The sequence below is a fragment of the Pteropus alecto genome, unplaced genomic scaffold (genome assembly GCF_000325575.1).
Source record: "Pteropus alecto unplaced genomic scaffold, ASM32557v1 scaffold79, whole genome shotgun sequence".
NCBI lineage: Eukaryota > Metazoa > Chordata > Mammalia > Chiroptera > Pteropodidae > Pteropus > Pteropus alecto.
Genome location: NW_006494612.1, coordinates 1,773,133 through 1,791,449, shown reverse-complemented (window position 1 = coordinate 1,791,449; position 18,317 = coordinate 1,773,133). Strand labels below are relative to the sequence as shown.

The window sequence follows — 18,317 nt, the reverse complement described above, 5'->3', positions numbered from 1 at the left end:
GGAGGTAAATTTGTTGATATTTTGCTTGACTGCATATTACTTGAGTCTTTCAGTCTGTCTGGTTATGTACTAGATAATTAAGCTGACAATAAAATTCTAGGCTGGACATTGTTTTCCCTTAAAATTTTTAAAGCATTCCTTTGTTGTCTTCTGGCTTTCAGTTTTGAAATTTAGTGCCATTTTGATTGATTTTTTATGAAACTTGTTTGTTTTTTCTCTGCAGAAACTTAAAGAATTTACTTTGTCCTTAGAGTTCTAAATTTCACGATTTTATATCTTGATTTGGATTGATTTTATTCATTTGGCTGGTTAATACTGAGATTCAGTCAACCTGGAAACTCATGTAATGGGAGCTCAAGAGAAGTTGTCATAAATTATTTCTTTGATGATTTCCATTCGTCTGTTTTCCCTGCTCTCTCCTTTTGAATTCCTATTATTTGAATATTGGACTTCTTTGGGCTAGCCTTTTAATTTTCTTACCTTTTCTCATATTTTTCCATTTCTTCATCTTTTTGTCCTTTTTGGGAGACATTCTCAATACTGTCTTCTAATCTTCATTTGAGTTTGCATGTCTAGTCATGGTGTTAATTTCTGAGAGCTTTTTCCTTTTTTGGGGGAACTGCTTTTTGTTTTTCTTTAAATAGTACCTCTTTTCCTTTTCTTGTTTCAAGGATGTGGTTGTCCGTATGTTCTCTCTCTGAAATTATTAAAGATAGGGTTTTTTTAAAGTTTTCTTCTTGGATATTCATGATTTCTTTTCTCCTCTACTTTTCGCTTGGTTTTTGTTTTTTTTTTTTGTCTGATTAGATGTATTTGTCAAATGTTTGGTGGAACAGGAAAAAGCTGTTTGAATGCGTGAGGTTTGTTCACTGTTTAGTGTAGAGCATTTACCTTTAGGAGCCTTTTTGATGTCAGTTTCTTTAGGCATTTACTCTTGAGCTGGTTATATTCCTCAGAGAAAGCTCTTCTAACTACCAGGAGAATGTTAGCATCTGGATCCTACGTAGAAGAGAATGCTTTGAGATTTCAATATTCAGTGTAAACTTGCCCTTCATCTCCCTTTTTCGGTGTGATAGTCTTGCTTAAATGTGCCTGGTGTCTCTTATCTAGGCATCTTTTTTCCAAGCTTTTTGTATTCTGTCAGATTGGAGAGTGGCATTTACTGGCCATGCAGAGTTGGGAGGGGACGGGGATCTAAGGGTCTAAATCTTATGAAATAAACTTTGAACTGCTCTGTCTTTAGTCCTGCATTTGTCCGTGCTTCAAGTGGTGCAGGGTGATTACTACTGATACTTAAGCATAGTCCAGAGTTTTAACATCGATTATCTTCTAGCAGACTTACAGATGTTTTATATTTTTTAATCCTCCCTACATATTTTATTTATACATGAAACATGTATTACTTGTAAAATATAGGAAGTAAATAATATGATGCCTAATGAATTAATTACTTTTTAATTTATGTTTGCTTCTGGGGAAGGAAAAATATCCAGTACCTTTTCTCTAGAGATAAGCTGTGCATGGAGCCCAGATCATGTAAGAAGCAGTCTTTAGTGATTCTAAGTTTAACTGCTTTGAGCCACTAAGTGCTTGATTTTGAAATACATGGTAGTGTAACCTACATCTTGACACATATTTTTCCCTGTATGAAAATATAGGAAAAAAATATAGGCTTAAATTTTAATTTTAGTCTGTAGTGTGCATAGCATGCTCACAGTTGTGAAATAATAGCATTATTTATCTCCTGTTTTTATATGAAACACTCTTGCATAAATGTTAAGTAACTAAATGGCTGCACAGATACACTGGCTGGCTGTGAATGGGAGGACAGAACTACTCCATGACCTTGTACAGCACGTCAGTGACGTCGATGTTGAAGACGCGATGGGGCAGACAGCGCTGCATGTGGCCTGCCAGAATGGTCACAAGACGGTAAATTCTACTGTGAGAACTTTAAGTTGCATGTGTTTATTTTTGAAAACTTTGAATCCATGAAGTTTTTCATTGTGCATAATTGGGAACGTGAAGCAACATAGCAAAATCTTATAACATTTTCTACATGATACAGACTTCTGATTAACATATTTTACATGGTTAAAGGAATAGAAAATAGGCTTTTAAGTCTGTTTAAAATATTAGTAATTTGGATTTCAATTTTGTTTCTGACTCATAGATTTTAATAGCTGAATGTATTAAAATTTTAAATGTATGTTCACATATAATTTTAACAATTATGTTTATTCACTTCTCAGTTTTATCAACTAAATTTTTCATATTTTGTTCTATTAAGTTTCAGTTAATGGGATTAGATAGTAAAGAAAGTGATCACTGACATTGCTTAACTAGTTCAGCTTGGGTTATCCTATCTGTCTGCTGTCTTGGAATATGATTCAAGGACTAGAGTGGCTGTTGTTTTCTTTCTGACTTTAAATTTCTAAAATCATGCATTTGTTTTATAGCAATACCTTCCTGTTATTCCTATGTGCAAACATTTGGCTTTTAAAATTGCTGTTTTTTTCCTCTCTCATTAGCAGACTTTCTTTGCTGCTTTATATAGAGGTTGTTAGCTTAAGATTTTAGATGCGTATTTGCTTTGCTATAATTTCCCATCCTGGTTACTTTCAGGTTTTTTTTTAGTATTTAATATTATTAATAATAGAATATTAATTATTTGCTAACAATAACAACAAAAACCAACCCAAAACAAAAAATCACCAACAGCTACAAAAGTTGTTTGTTTATATTTATTTTTTTGTACACTGTATGAGCATTCTCTTTTTGTTAGGAAAACTGGTAGAATTCTGATTTCTGTCTCTGCAAACACTTTTTTCCTAACCTGGGTTCAGGACGTAGGATCCTGTATGTTTAGATGCTTTATTATAACTTCAGTTCAGAGAATATTTCACTTCTTAAAGTAGTGAGGCCAAGGTTGACATTGTCTTATTTTTAATCAGAGTTTGATAAAAAGAAGGATATAGAATTTTTTTTTTTCTTTCCTGGAATTTCTTCTGAACAGCAGTGTTCATATTTACTTTTTTGTCTTCTGTCATCTAAAAATTAACCCATTGTTTTCAAGGAGTATCTCTTCTCACTAGTTTCTAGTTTCTCAGAGGTAACACTATTAAATTAAAATAAACGAATTAATTAAAACATATTCTCTATGGAAAAAAAATTTATCTGAATTGTCTTAATCTTAAATGGCCCAGGTTTTTAAGCCACTCTTGCATATTTAAAATTAGTCCTGCTGGTTGCTCTCATAGGACAGAAAAGCACTTACTTTAATATAAACACTGTTTAACAGATAAGTGGAATATCATTTAATAAGATTACAACAAACCCTACTAGGAACTTGTGTAGGAAAAAACGAGTTCAGATTAGAAATGATCTACAAAAGCTAATTTTAGCTCTCTTGAGTCAATGAAGAAGCAAGAATTAATACCAAAACCTTGGCTCAGAACATATGCATTACAGGCTGCATTAGAAATTTAGAATTTCCTTCTGAAGTTATTGAAGAGTAGTTAGTATAAATATAATATACTCCATATGGTTTGCAACCTAAAGCAGGTGTGGTAAAGTAAGGGAGAATTCCTCATAGTCAAATGCCTTTGAAGAATTGTATTCTCAGAAGATTTATAGGGAGCCTGATTTCACTGTGGTGATGAGTTTCACAGGGTGAGATTTTGCAGATATAGTAGAGGAGGAAGTGTATAGAAAGCCATGTTAACTTGTGGTTGATTGTATTAGTGAGAGATTCCATTCTGTCATAGTTGATCAATTATAATTATCTGCAAGGATCATATACAGATAATATTTAAAACTGTTTTCTGAATCACCGCATTCATCTTTAATCTTTCTTCAAATAGGACTAGAAGGAATCTTAAAAAATTAGTCTATCTCCTAGCCTCCAGGCTGAATATGTGTTGATAGTTGTGCTAATATTACATATATCATAATTACTCATTTATTTTTGGGATGTATTCACATCTCAGGTATTGAGCATATCTTTTTATCCTGAGTTGGATGTGATTTACTGGACTGGCGATATGATGAGTTACTACATAGGATAGGGATTATCGATTTTTTTGACACTTTGTATATCTTTCCATAAATTGAATACTGAATCTAAAATGCTATGTTAGTTATCATAGTGACTTATTTTAGTGGCAAATGAAAATGGCCTTTTTGTTGTCTTAGAGTAACCAGCTCTTGCATAAATTCATTAAAAGTTAATTCAAAAGTTACATCCATCTAGAGATAGGTTTTAAGATTTTATTTTATTTTTATTTATTTAGTAGTTATTTTTCGGGGAGGCAACCCTTGGTCGACCTCACAGATTGTAAGGACCTTGTCAGCTTACAATCCCTTATTTTTTTTTTATTTTTTACACCTACAGTACCTTGTCCTCCTAGGTGGTCTCCCATCCAAGTACTAATCAGGTCCGAGCCTACTTAGCTTCTGAGATCAGATGAGATTAGGCTTGTTCAGGGTAGCATGGTCATAGACTGATTTTGTTTTATTTTTAAGCTTAAAAGCTCACATATTGACCATATATATTTTTTTATAAAATGAAATATAAAACTTTAAAGAGGGGAAGCAACTCCATTTAAAAAAATTTTTAATAAAAGTGTATCACTTTTTGCAAATTGAAGAGGCAGTTATGATAAAGAAATCCTCTGAAATTTACCTTCTAATCTCATTTTAGTATAAATCTCAGGAGTGCATGAAAAGATTTTGAATAACTGCCTAAAAGCTCTAAAGCATTGTAGAATTTGTAATTGAATACTGTATTTTTGCTTTAATGACAAGAAATGCTTTTCAGATTTCTATTTTTTTGAAAAATAAATGATTTGAAAGATTCATTTTTGTCATAACTAAGAAATTAAGTAGTTTTTGCCAGTATCTCATATAGATGCATCTGTTTTGTTAGAGGTAAACCAAGATAAAGGTCTCATCATACTCTTGTTGGAATGAAGTGGTTTGGGTAGTCGAAGAGTGCATTGTGACCTTTTTTTGGTCCTTGCAGCATAATGGCATATGATTTTAAACTGCTTCTATTCCTATTTATAAATGATCAGATGAAAGAAATCATAACTCTTTAACATTGTAATTCTTCATAACTTTCCTGTTATTAGCTGTACAATACAATACCAGAATTATTGTTTGTCTTTGGATATTGATTTTAACAAATCGTTTCAGAGTTTGATTATTCACCTGGCTTATTATATAGTCTTTGACAAGTTTCTCTTCTTCTGCTCTTACCTACCACCTAAGGTATGTTTTGTCTGTTGATTACATAATTAAAGAAAGTGTTATGAACACTTTGGAAGACTTAAGAGCAACCCTAGTGTTGGTACAGTTACTACCATTATTAATAATGGATGATGTGATTCTGCATGAGAATATGGAGAGCGCTGTTTGAATCCTTAATTCATTTACTTTTTGCAATAAGCTAGGCCCAGCATGTGTTGTTTGAGGTTTAATCTCATTTTTAGGAATAGTAAAACCTAATATTATTCTACATAGGTATAATCAATTCTGATCTTTTGGCCATGAATTGAACTTACTTTTTGGTAACTTTTTTTGGTCATTAGTTAAGGTTTATTAATGTGTTGAATTGCCACAAATGGTTGCTTACTGTTTTCCTGGATTAATTTGGATTTAGAAACCCTAGAGAACTGTCAAATGGTTAAGTTAGAGTACACAGCAGGATTAGTTTATGGACAAATTTCAGTTCATTTATAAAAGAAATTTTATTTTTATTAGAATAAACTTTGTGTTGCTAAATTTGTATGGCTGAATATGAAGCTTCACAAACATGTAAAATGATAGTTGAACCCCGCTTAGAGTAGATTTTAGCTTCTGAAACTTAAAAGCAGTTGTTTGACACTGTCATTATAGACTATCTTTGATAGAACTGACTGCATTTTTTTACTGAAATTGTAGGCTTGTTAATTAAGCAACAGTGCTTACTCATATTCAGTCAGCTCTCTTGCTATCTTTAGCCAGCTTCCAAGCTTTTCATCCAGAAACAACCATGATTAATTAAAAGATTTTGTAAAAACATTAATTAGGTTCAGCCTTGAGGCACAAAGATATAGACTAACATTTTACAATGTATTTTTACATTCAAAGTAAGTTTATTTATTCTAAAGTTAGAATTTTTTCGATCACTTTTGGTAAATGTGAGCAAATAATGGAAAGTTCTCTTTACTCTGATTTTTCTAACAACTGGGTAATATTGATTTTTTTGCTAGATATTACATAAGAGTTCAAAGTCTTAATAGATTTAGATAGATACATTTCTAGAGAAGACCTATATAAACCAATCACTGATTAGCGAGTTGGCCATTTTTCTTAGTGTATAAGTTAATTGTGCATTGCTATTAAGTCATGTCATCAGAATTATTTTAATGTTCAGGAGTTTTTTTAAATTAAATTTATTGGGATAACTGGTTAATCAGAATTATTTTTAATAAAAGATAAAACAAAGATGTTTTCTTTTTCCTTTTTTTTGTCGTTTGATCTTTTAGCAAATGATAATACAATAATCAGATTTTTCCTTGTAGTTTTAATGTTGAATATCTATTCAGTTTTACTTTGATCAGTGTTGACATTGATAAAGTAGAGCTGCTTTGGATTTCTTTGTAATGTATCGGTGTATTGGACACAGGTGGTCTTTGTTAGTCGCTGCCTTCAATTAAATGACTTTTGTGATTGACCCAAACATTAGCTTTGCACATTAGTTTTCTACTCAGGATATTATTTTATCACTTGAAAGGTCCTCAAGTCAGTGGAAATGTATTGTTTCTTCTAAAGGATTTCTTGAAGGCCATATGAAAATCCCGGTTCAATGCTTTTCCTGCAAGATTCCTTCCTCGCGGTTTCTTATTCTGTAAGGTGAAAGACCCCCAGTGTAGATTATCTAGGAACTGGAGAATAGTTGTTTTTTTTTTTTTATTAAGAGGAAGAGGGTTGGACAGGGATTTTGAATCATTGCCGTAACTCTAGCTTCTAGAGTAGTTCTTTGCACATAATAGACATTGAAATTTTTGTTGAAAGATGGAATCGACTAGTAAGATGCAGTATTGTTTTGACCATTTTTTTCTGTTGTTTTCCTTCCATTTCTGAGTATCACTTTTTTCTTTGTACCTTTAAGTGTGGTGTATATTGATAGTGCCAATTCTTATAAGAGGTCATTTCTGATTTGTTTGTATCTATTGCTGAAAATTTTTGCTTTTGAGAATTCTTAGGGATTTAAGAGTTGAATCCAGAAGTTATTCTCTTCAGTTATATTTTTGCCATATGCTTCTGCATAGTTTAAAATCTCCAAGTAGTATTGTTTCTTCAAGAACTTTTATGTTTTTATTTTACTTTAATAAATACTCAGTTTCATCCACCTGAGTTTTACTAGTTCCAAAGTTATTGTACTCTTTCTGTGCATATAAATAATTTTACATAGATTGGACAATTTTTTTAAATTGTGCTTTGTGTTCTCTGTGACTTGCTTGCTCTTTTTCTCATTATGCATTTTAATAGGTAATTGAATTCTACATTAGACTTTCTCCTGTTTCAGAACTTTTACAAAAAGAAATCTGCAAGCAGATTTTTCTTAATCACAAAGATTGTTGATTTTTCACTCTTTTCAGTATTGTAAGGGGATTTCTTATTCTTCACATTAAAATCCCTTTATGTATTTATCTTTACTCTGAGAGAAATAGATTTTTATTCCTGATTGTCTTTAGGCAACATTTTATCTACAATTTACAAGTGAAACTATTGAAAAATTTTAAAAAATGTTTATATTAATGGATCTTAATTGGGATAATTTTGTTAAAACAGAAAAACAGATTTATAATAAAAAGAAAATGCCAGAATGAGCTATGTCCACTTTCTCGTTTTTCTTTCTTAAGAACAAAGAATATTTCCTATATACAAAGATATGATTGTAAATCATGCTTTCTTGCTATAATTTTCCCCAGGTTTGTCCACCACTTTGTTGAAGAGAACAGTAGCGGAATATGTTAGTCTAATGGCTAAATTGTTTATATACTGTAAGCTTTACAGTATAAATAAAAATAGAGAAGTAAAAAGTATATGGTTTAGAAATGCCATTATTTAACAAAAAAAAAAAATAGATGTCTAGGCATTTGAGTTTGACTCTCGAATAGTTATTTAATAAGGAATTATTAGATCAACTATGATTAATATAGCTTATGAAGATGTGCCAAATTAGCCATAATACATTTAGTAATCTGAATTCAGAAAAATTAGAATTCCTGCTTTTTGATAAATAGTGTAGTGGTTATGAACATGGAGTTAGGTTTTAATCTCTGCTTCCCTGTATATTTATGTGTTAGAGTGCATATTATTTGACCTCTTTGAGATTCAGTTTCCTGCTTGTAAAAGAGGAGGGAATATTGACTTTCTCACAGGATGTATTCAGTAAAATGATGAACGCTTATTATCACAGTGTCCAGGCACGTGTTAAGGTTATTCATATTATTATTTTACCATTTTATAGTTTTAACAACTATAATTTTTATGAATGCATACTATGTTAATAATTACTTTATTTCAGCTTCTCTCTAGATTTCTAGGTTTTAATTTCATATTAATACATATTTTTGATATATTTGCTTTCATTTCTCCTGAGCCTTTTGAGAGAGAGTCTATTGTCTATAATTACTGTAACAGTGAACATTATTGCTGTTATCCATCTCTTATTTCGGGACCTAACAGACACAGCTTCTAGATTAAAAATGAAAAAGGGGAAAGTCATGATAAAAAGGCTTAAATAGGCCTTAGCTTATAAAATAATGACCTAAATGCTTAATTTTCTTATATTTGAAAGCTGTACTTGACCACTTGAGCTCAGTTTAAAGGAATTATATAGCTAATAAAATTTTATTTAACAATATTTTTAATACATATTACACAGAATTTGGAATTCTTGGGATAGAAGTAAATTCAAGTAGCAGTACATTAATACTATATCTTAAAATATTATATTTTTACCAAAATGTTTGTGATAAAAAATGATAGTCCTTAAACCACCATTCTTCTTTGTCAAGTCATGATAACCAGGCAACAATTTTCAATTCTTTTAGCTTTTCTTTTGTTATCTATTTCCAAATAATATGCTTCTACCGTTCTTTCTCAATTTATGACTTTTAGATACTGAATCATTTTTTGTTATGGTAAGTGAAGATTTAACTCATTTAAATTCTCTTCCCCAATTTCTAAAATTAATTATGTCACAGATTTTGGTTGGACAATATTAGTTGTATATATAGTTAGGTAAACACTTTATTGTTGAATCAAATTGTGAACTATAATAACATTTTCTATCTAGAATAATCCTTTTAAAATTAAAAATTGACTTTTCTCAGTTTTCTTTTTTAAATTTTATTACATTTTATTTTTTTAGCTTTTATTTTTCAATTACAGTTGACATTTAATATTATATTAGTTTCAGGTGTACATCATAGCGGTAACACATTTATATAACTTACGATGTGGTGGAATTGAATTTTAAATGTATTACAACCAACTCACCTATTTATATATATTTTCAGCGTGAAATGTCTTATCTTTCAATACTTAGATAATTCCTTGCTTGTAAAAAATGTGGAACGCTTCACAAATTTGCATGTTATCCTTGCACAGGAGCCATGCTAATTTGTGTATTGTTCCAATTTTAGTATATGTGTTGCTGATGTGAGCACTCAGTTATCTTTTTATGAGTCAGTAATTCTTCCTGTGTGCTTCTACGAAACAGGAGCTGAAGGGTATCTCAGTACTGTTTTCTACAAAGACAGATTTACTATATGTCAGTTTTATTTGTTTTCTCTAAACCTGAAAATTTCTTAGTCTTTTCTGTGCTTTATCTCCAATATTCTGGATTCCACATCTTCTGTTTCGGTGTAGTCTCTTGTTTTGGAGGAGGATGCCCTCCAGTAACTTCTTGAGAAAAGGTACATTAGAGGTAATTTTTTTCAAAATCTTACATACCTAGGCATTTAAAAAAACCCATATATTTAGTCTACGGCCATGCCACCCTGAACAAACCCGATCCCATCTGATCTCGGAAGCTAAGCAGGGTTGGGCCTGGTTAGTACTTGGATGGGAGACCACCTAGGAAGACCAAGTGCTGTAGGCGTAAAAAATAAAATAAAAAAAAAGGAATTGTAAGCTGACAAGGTTCTTGCAATCTGTGAGATCAACCAAGGGTTGCCTTGCCTAAAAAAAAAAAATACAAAAACAAAAAACATATTAAAAGTGATTGTGTTTCTAGCTATAGAATTCTACATTGGAAGTCATTTACAATTCTAAAGACATTTTATCTTTTAGATTCCAGTGTTGCTGTTGAGAAAATGCCAGTCTGATTTCTTCTTATCTATGCAGTCTTATATCCCCAGTATTATGAAATTTCACTTTGATGTGCCTCGTTGAAGGTCTTTTAATTTATTAACGGGTATTTGGTGAACCTTTTCAATTTATTGGTATTATTTATTGGTATTATTTCTTGATTACTTCTCTGGTCTCCCACCTTCTGTATTTTCTTTATTCTCAATTTCTACAATATATATCCATGGGTTGATCTGTTAACATTCTCATTTTTTCTTATTTTCCTTGTCTTTTTGTTTTACTTTTTTCTTACAGAGTTTTTCAACATTGTCTTTCTAAGCTTCTATTGAATTTTTATTCTATATTTTTAATATTTTATTCTTTATCTGCCCCCCCCTTCCCTCCACCAGGATCTTGTTCTTTTCCCATGGATATAATATTTTTTTCTTTTTTCTGCGGGAGTATATGTTAGTTTTCTCATTTTTACTGTTGTATTTTTTTGTTTTCTTTATTTTTTTATTGTCTTTATTTTTCTGGCTTCCTTTTTCTTTCTTTCTTTCTTTTTTTAATTTTTGTTTTATAGGTTAGAGGCCTGCTTCATGTCTCTTAAATATTGTCTGTCCATTCATGCGTAGTGATGAGGCACTACAGTGTTGGCTGGAAGCACGATGTTCATGGGCACAATTTGTTGACTGGCCTCACAGTATGCCAAGGTTTCACCATCTTGGCACTATTGATATTTTGGGCTTAAAATTTCTTTGTTGAAGGCTGTTCGTAGATTATAGGTTGTTTAGAGTTATCCCTGGCATCTACCCACTAGTTGCCATTGTACTCTCCCTTCTGCAGTCATGAAAATCAAAAAAACCTCTCAGCATTACCAAAAGTCCCTGAGGGGACAACTGCACTAGTGATTCTGTAACACCAGTATCTGTAGAACTCTTCTCTGGTGCCAGTCTACAGAGACGAAGCTTTCAGTTTGAAGTTTGAAGTCTGGCTTCTGGATTTCTGGGAGTCCAGTGGAATATGGGGGGCTGGAGATTTTCATTTAATTAGTTGTTTTCATCATGGCTCCTCATCCTTATTCTTACCTGTATTTCTTGTCTGCCAGTCCAGAGCCTCCCTGTTCACTTTGTCCAAAGAATAAACCTCGCTACTTCTGAGACTGTATAGGGAGGAATAGTACCTAACTCTGTGGGATAGGGAAGAAGAGTCCTGGGGAAGCATACGACTTTTTTTTAAAAATATATTTGTATAGACTTTCAACTACTACTCCTATTTTTAGCTTTAAGTAACTATTCCTATCATCCATGATACTTGGTACTTCCAGCTCCTGTATTTTGTGTGTTTTATAGCGAGAATTGGTTTATTGTTGGAATAAACCAAATAAAGGCACTTAGACTTTAGCTTTCTTTGATCTCCTAAGTCAATTACTATTCCTTTGCTTGCTTGCCATTTTCTCAGAATTTATTGATTATCTAGTATGCTTTTTATTCTTTCTTTCCTGTTCTTCCTGGCAGGTTTTTATAGTTTTTTTTTTTTTTTTTAATCAACATTGCACTAGGTTTTAGAGCAGCAAGAAAGATGAACACATGTGCTCAATCCAGAAGTAATATTAAACAGTCTAATTCCAAAAACTTTTAAGTTTTTACACTTCCTTTTTGGAGGAGAAACTCAAGTGAGGCTCATAGGAATAAAACCAGAAAAGGTTCTCTTTTTTAATGTTTTTAGGTGAGCCTTGTCCAATCCCTAATCATCAGATATGTATTTTTAAGACTTTATATTAGCTTACTTTTCAATAGTATTAGTCAGATGATTACAGAAGTAAAGCTTAGGGGACAGAGTATATACGAATGACTCAGAAAAACTGAGTCAGTATTGGCTACTGTTACTAGCAAAAAGACTTAGTATTTTTTTTTTTTTTTTTTAACATAATGCACTTTTAACATTATGCTCTTTGACTTTGAGAGAGTTTTAGCTCCGGTACCTATTTTTTCAGTTTAGAGACAAAAAATTCTAGTTTTTAAATTCAAATATTTAGAGCAGCACTGTCCAATTTACTAGCCATATGTGGCTGTTTACAGTTAAATTATAAAAAAATTAAAATTCAGTTCCTCAGTTGTACTAGCTAAATTTCTAGTCCTTGGTCACTCTATGTGTCAGTTTTCTAGAACATTACCAGATTAACATAGTTTATATTACATTGATAATTCCACATATATTGTGTAGTGCCTGAGAGGCTCAGAGTGCTTACCAAAAGTTGAATTGGTTCAGCCATCGTAATTGTCATGTTCCTACTTGTTCTTTTTTAAAGCTTCAGGTTGTGGCAAGAACTTCCCTTATTTGAATTAAAATTGTGATATTTGTGTCTTTGTTTGACTTTTATGGCTTTACTTTTAATAATGTTTCTTTTCCCCACCAGACAGTGCAATGCTTGTTGGACAGTGGTGCTGATATTAACAGGCCAAATGTATCAGGAGCCACTCCATTGTACTTTGCTTGCAGGTATGGTATTCTATATTTCTAGATGCTCTCATTAAAGAATGCTGTGTATCTACTATATTTCCAAACACACACATTCTAAAGCTCTCTTGTTTTCTCACAAATATTATGCTCCTTTTTTAAAATGAAGTATAGTATTATATTTCTGTTAACTGCATAAGGAAGTGTATTTTCTCTTAATATTGTCACTGCATTTATATAGTATAGGCGGGAGCTTTTGATATACTTGATTACTTAATTTTAGACTAATTATTTATAAAATAATAAGGAAAGATATAATCCAGTAAATGCCATAGTTTTCTTTACTAAGTATCAGGTCAGTTCCAGTGAGATAAGCTATTAAAGTATCTTTTGATCTAGAGCCATGGTTTTGCTTTCTCTGGATTTGTAACTTTTTAAAAAAAATTCTTGTATCATTCTTGATAGATATTAAATTATGCATTAAGTTATTTGTACTCTGTCTTGGTTCATTTTCTTGATCGACTCATTTATGTAGTAATCAAACATTTAGTTAGTACTTACTGTGTTGCCATGCATTATTGTAGGCATTAGTGATACATTAATAAATATACCCCAGTTTTTAAGGAGGTAGCAATAAAATAATTACACACACACACACACACACACACACACACAAAATATATGTAAATGTAGTTTACAGTTAGGAGCAGCTCACAGTACACTAGTGATTCTTGTCTTTGTTTTAGATTATATGAATTGTAATATTTAGGCTCTGATATATTCAAATACAGATCTCTAGAAAGCTGTGTTTTTCTTATCCTTTTTTCCTCTTTTAACATTTTATTGGAAATTTGTTTTATATCTGCTTTTGTTTACCTTCTCTTTAGAGTGTCTTATGTTACTTTGATCAGAATGATTCAAATTAGCATTGAACAACCTTGAATTAGAATATAAGGACTTTGGGTCTCTAGACTTTAGATTTTATGTGAATTCAGCCATTTTCTAAAATTGTATTTGATTTGGTTACTTGGCTAGAAAACCAGTTCCTTCTATAGTATCCTGAATTTATGAATAATATCATTGATTGACTCCCTGAAATGGTATCCTATCTTGAGGAGTTATCTTTAGATCAGACCTTTCTTTCAAGCCTCAGATTTGAACGTTCACCTGCGTGATTTACATCATCACTTGCAAGTTTCAGAGAATCTCAGGTGTTAATATGTCCAAAATACAACTTCTGATTTTCCTTTTCAAACCTCCGTTTTTTTTTTTTGTTTGTTTTTTTGTTTGTTTTTTTTAAATCTTAGTCATTGGCACCCTTATCCTCCAGTTGTTTAAACCAGAAACTAGGTCATTATTTTTTATTTCTTTCTCTGTCTTTCTTAATCTCTTTACTTCTTTCCAACTCACTGAAACCACTTTGGTTAAAGTTGTTACCTCTTGTCTACTGTAGTGCAGTAGTCTCTTAACCCACCTTCCTCATTCCTCTGTTTCCCTCCCATCTGTTCTTTCTTTTGCAGCCAAAGTGATTTTTAAAAAAAATATATCAGCTCTTGTCACTTTGTGTTTAAACCCTCTATTTAAAACTTTTCAGTGCCTCTTTGTTGCATTTAAAATAAAATCCAAACTCCACCTTGACCTGTGAGACCAGCATGGTCTGACCCCTGCTCAGCATTGGTTCTCTTTGAGTTCCCTAAACACAGCGAATGCTTTCCAGCAGGCTTTTCTACATGCTATTGTGCCTAAAATGCTCTTCCCCAGGCTTTTTATATGGCTCACTCCTTCATGTCACTGCTTCATTTTTACTTTTTAAGAAGGCAATTTCTGACTAATCTAAGCGGGCCTTTCCCCAAATTATCAATCACAGGATTAGGATCATTTCCTTTATAGTATTTTGTATTTTGTAATTGTTTATTTACTTGTGTAGAATGTGTCTCTTTTACTAGACCAAAAGCTCGATGAAAGCAAAAATTTTGTTTATTTTATTCACCACTTTATATTCATTGTGTAGTATGGTGCTTTGTGCTTAAATCTTAGTAAATGTTTTCGAATGAATGAATCACTATAATTACGTGTTTGAAAAATGTATAAAACATTGCCATGTATAGTAGCAAAATATACAGAACTAGCATATGCATATAGTTAATTGGAAAGATTGGACACATGAATATTAAATAACTTGGTTTCTTGATTTTCTGCTCTTGAGTAAATTAGCTATTGTTCTTAAGTTAGTTTTGGCCTATTGATCTTTATATTAAAGAAAGAAATCAGTATTACAATAAAGTAACAAGAGAGTGATATAACTTATTATTTGCCACCAGATTATAATACGATCCTATTTTTTTAATGTTAAGTTCCAATTGGTTATAAGTTAAACTTTATGCAGTATCATTTTGTAGATAAGAATAGTTTGTTTTTTCCTTAAGTTTCAGAGAAATCTGTGTAGTCTTTCTCTTTGTAAAATGATGAACCATTTTAGGTAATGGTATTGTGGAAGAAGAACTGGTCTAGAAGACCAGAGATCTGAGTTCTAGTTTCACCTGTGCTTGATTTAGTAGCTTTTCTTACTTACAGAATAAAATTTTTTAATCAGATACTCATTCAAACTATATGGCTTTCTTGGGTATTTCATAAAATTAGCTTTAAACTTTAATGTCTCTGGATTGTAAGTTTATATTTTGTCGCCTGTATCTAGGATCAGATTAGCTCATTGAATAACAAGATCTGGCGTCTAGTAGTTGCTACATCCAAAGTAACTTTCTCCTAGCTGAAAAAGTGGTAGTTACTAATTTTACTCCTACTAGAAAGAGAGTACTTACAGAGAATGGAGCATATGGATAAGAGTTGTCCATTCTAGATCAGATTGAATATCTGTTAGCAGAAGCTGCGTGGGTTGATAAAATGAAGTTTGGAAGCGTGACAGTATTTTTGGCTAATTAACTCCCACCTCTCTCCCATTCCTTTACTTTAATATTTCTTTCTCTTTCTTTCCTTTTTATTTTTTACCAAGTATAAAAGTATCATAAAACGTACTCTTATTTTGAGTATCGAGGTTCTTTTGGATGTGTGTGGTAGGAAGGCGGTAGGTTTGAGCTGAGAAGAAAGCGATTGGAAGAAAAAAAGCATAAGCCTGAGTAACAGCTACTTATCTCCAAATATTATGATTTGTTGTAGGTAATGTGTACCAAGATCACTTCTAAGATTTAATACATCAGTTTCTTATCTGCACAGAGAAAGTATGACTTAAAAGTTTTCCTGATTGTTGAGGATGTAGTTCATATCTTCCTCTCAGCTTTTAAAAATTTGAGACATTTTTTTTTTCTTTAGATGAGGCAACCTTTGGTTGACCTCACAGATTGCAAGAACCCTGTCAGTTTACAATCCCGTATTTTTTATTTTTTACATCTTGTCTTCCTAGGTGGTCTCCCATCCAAGTACTAACCAGACCCAACTCTGAGTTTTATAAAAATTTTAATCCTCTGTTGATTCATATTAACTGTTCATAATTCATAGAGAAAGACTTTAAATTGAAACGATTATATTTTTAACTTGGTTCCATTTCTGTACAGTCATGGTCAGAGAGACACAGCACAGATTCTTTTATTACGAGGAGCCAAATATCTGCCAGACAAAAATGGAGTAACCCCTCTGGATTTATGTGTACAGGTATGTTGTTGTTATACATTCTTAGCCCCTTACCTTATAATAGACATTGAGACTGGTAAAACCACTTTTTTCTCAAATGAGAGGACGGGTACAAAGATTTTTATTCTGAAAAGAATATGATCCTTAAAAGGAACTGTGTAATAAGAAATACATGTTGGTCTCTCTCCCAGTTTCTGACACAACAGCTTCTAAGACATTTGGCATTTCTAGATAATATGTCATTTTGTATCTTAATGACAGACTGGTGGCTGAATGTCCCTAGATATCTTCAGGATGGAAGCTGGTTGCCAGAGGAGCCAACCATGTGATTAGAAAGCAACCAACCTCTTCCCCTACTCCCAGGAAGCAGAGAGGGGCTGGAGCTTGAGTTCAGTCACCAATGACCAATAATTTAATCCGTTATGCCTATGTAATGGAAATTCCCTAAAAACCCTAAACAGTTGGCTTCTCAGAGAGTTTCTGGGGTTGATGAACGTGTCAAAGGGCTGGGAAGGTGGTAAGCGCAGAGAGGGCTTGGAAGCTCTATGCCCCTTCCTACATACCTTGCGCTATGAATCTTCCATTTGGCTGTTCCTGAGGTGCATCCTTTATAATGAACAGGTAATAGAAAAGTGTTTGAGTTCTGTGAACTCTTCTAGTAAATTATCAAACTTGAGGGAGTTGTGGGAACTCCTGACTTATAGCTGATTAGTCAAATGTATGAGTGGCCTGGATTTGTGCTTGACTTCTGAAGTGCGGACACTCTTGTGGGACTAAGCTCCTAACCTGTGGGATGTACAAGTTTTTCTTCAGGAACTTTGTTTTTAAACCTGTAATTTTAAATCATTTATCTATCTATCTATCTATCTATCTATCTATCTATCTATCTATCTATCTATCTATCTATCTATTTTAGGGTGGATATGGAGAGACCTGTGAAGTATTAATTCAGTATCACCCTAGGCTTTTCCAGACTATTATTCAAATGACACAGAATGAAGATCTCCGAGAAAACATGGTAATGTAATTGTGCTAGTAGCTTGTAAACGAACGAACTTTATTCATGCTTAGCATATATGGTAGTTTACAAATGTGCTTCATAATTTTCTTATAAATACTTAAATGTTTACAATAATATATGAATTTGCTTAGGATAAGTATGAATTATATAATAATTAATTAATTTTCTGTTAAATTCGACATTATGAATCTTCTGTCCTCTGGGTCTTTGGTCTCCTTAAGAGAATTAGGATATTCCCCATAGGTAGAGGAAAAGACTCTATGGAGGAATGTCATGTTAAGATTGGTAATCAGTACTTAACTGAGCTCTGTATTTAGATTAGCTTTACTCTTTAAAAAATTGCAGAGTTTAAATTTCTCTTAAATTTTAGAATTAAATTTTTGTAAATAAACTTGGTGATTTTTATTCTATTTGTTTTTTATTGATTCCTTACTGGGTGATTTTGAACAAAGATTTTATGTCATCTCTATTAGTTATGCAAGGCAAAATAACTGTAAAGGGTTTAACTTCAGCTAATAAGCTTTAGGATATTTATTAAACTAATAGTTTTTTAATTTCTTGATAAAATATAATGGATTATTATATAACCACTTTTTTTTATTTATAAAAAATTTAGTTACGGCAAGTCTTAGAACATTTGTCTCAGCAAAGTGAAAGCCAGTACCTAAAGATTTTAACAAGCCTTGCTGAAGTAGCCACAACAAATGGTCATAAACTGCTTAGGTAAGTGTTTCAAAACATAAACACATCAGTAGGTAGCAGTGTCTGTCAGCTTTATCTCCTTTTAGGCTTTTCTGGGAATAGTTTATTTTGTTGGATGCCTTTTTGTTAGTGGTAAGATGTT

The 18,317-nt window shown here is 32.1% G+C and overlaps 1 protein-coding gene and 2 non-coding genes across 13 annotated transcripts in view; 2 read left to right on the top strand and 1 right to left on the bottom strand.

Moving 5' to 3' along the window:
- HACE1 (HECT domain and ankyrin repeat containing E3 ubiquitin protein ligase 1) overlaps window positions 1-18,317 on the top strand; it is a 78,539-nt gene that overhangs the window by 17,201 nt on the left and 43,021 nt on the right. For 4 of the 11 annotated variants that reach the window (XM_015600112.2, XM_015600111.2, XM_015600113.2 and 1 more), the window contains 5 exons: window positions 1,801-1,944; window positions 12,767-12,849; window positions 16,377-16,473; window positions 17,369-17,470; window positions 18,090-18,196. In XM_015600112.2, coding sequence (XP_015455598.1) covers window positions 1,801-1,944; window positions 12,767-12,849; window positions 16,377-16,473; window positions 17,369-17,470; window positions 18,090-18,196 — 533 coding nt within the window. Of the gene's footprint in view, window positions 1-1,781; window positions 1,945-12,766; window positions 12,850-16,376; window positions 16,474-17,368; window positions 17,471-18,089; window positions 18,197-18,317 lie in introns of those variants that run through there. The other 7 variants (XM_025042390.1, XM_025042388.1, XM_025042389.1 and 4 more) reach the window with 4 other exon arrangements.
- LOC112474415 lies at window positions 9,622-9,725 on the bottom strand. Its single transcript, XR_003044358.1, has one exon. It is a non-coding gene; the product is annotated as a U6 spliceosomal RNA (small nuclear RNA).
- Window positions 10,041-10,159, top strand: LOC112474403. Its single transcript, XR_003044352.1, has one exon. It is a non-coding gene; the product is annotated as a 5S ribosomal RNA (ribosomal RNA).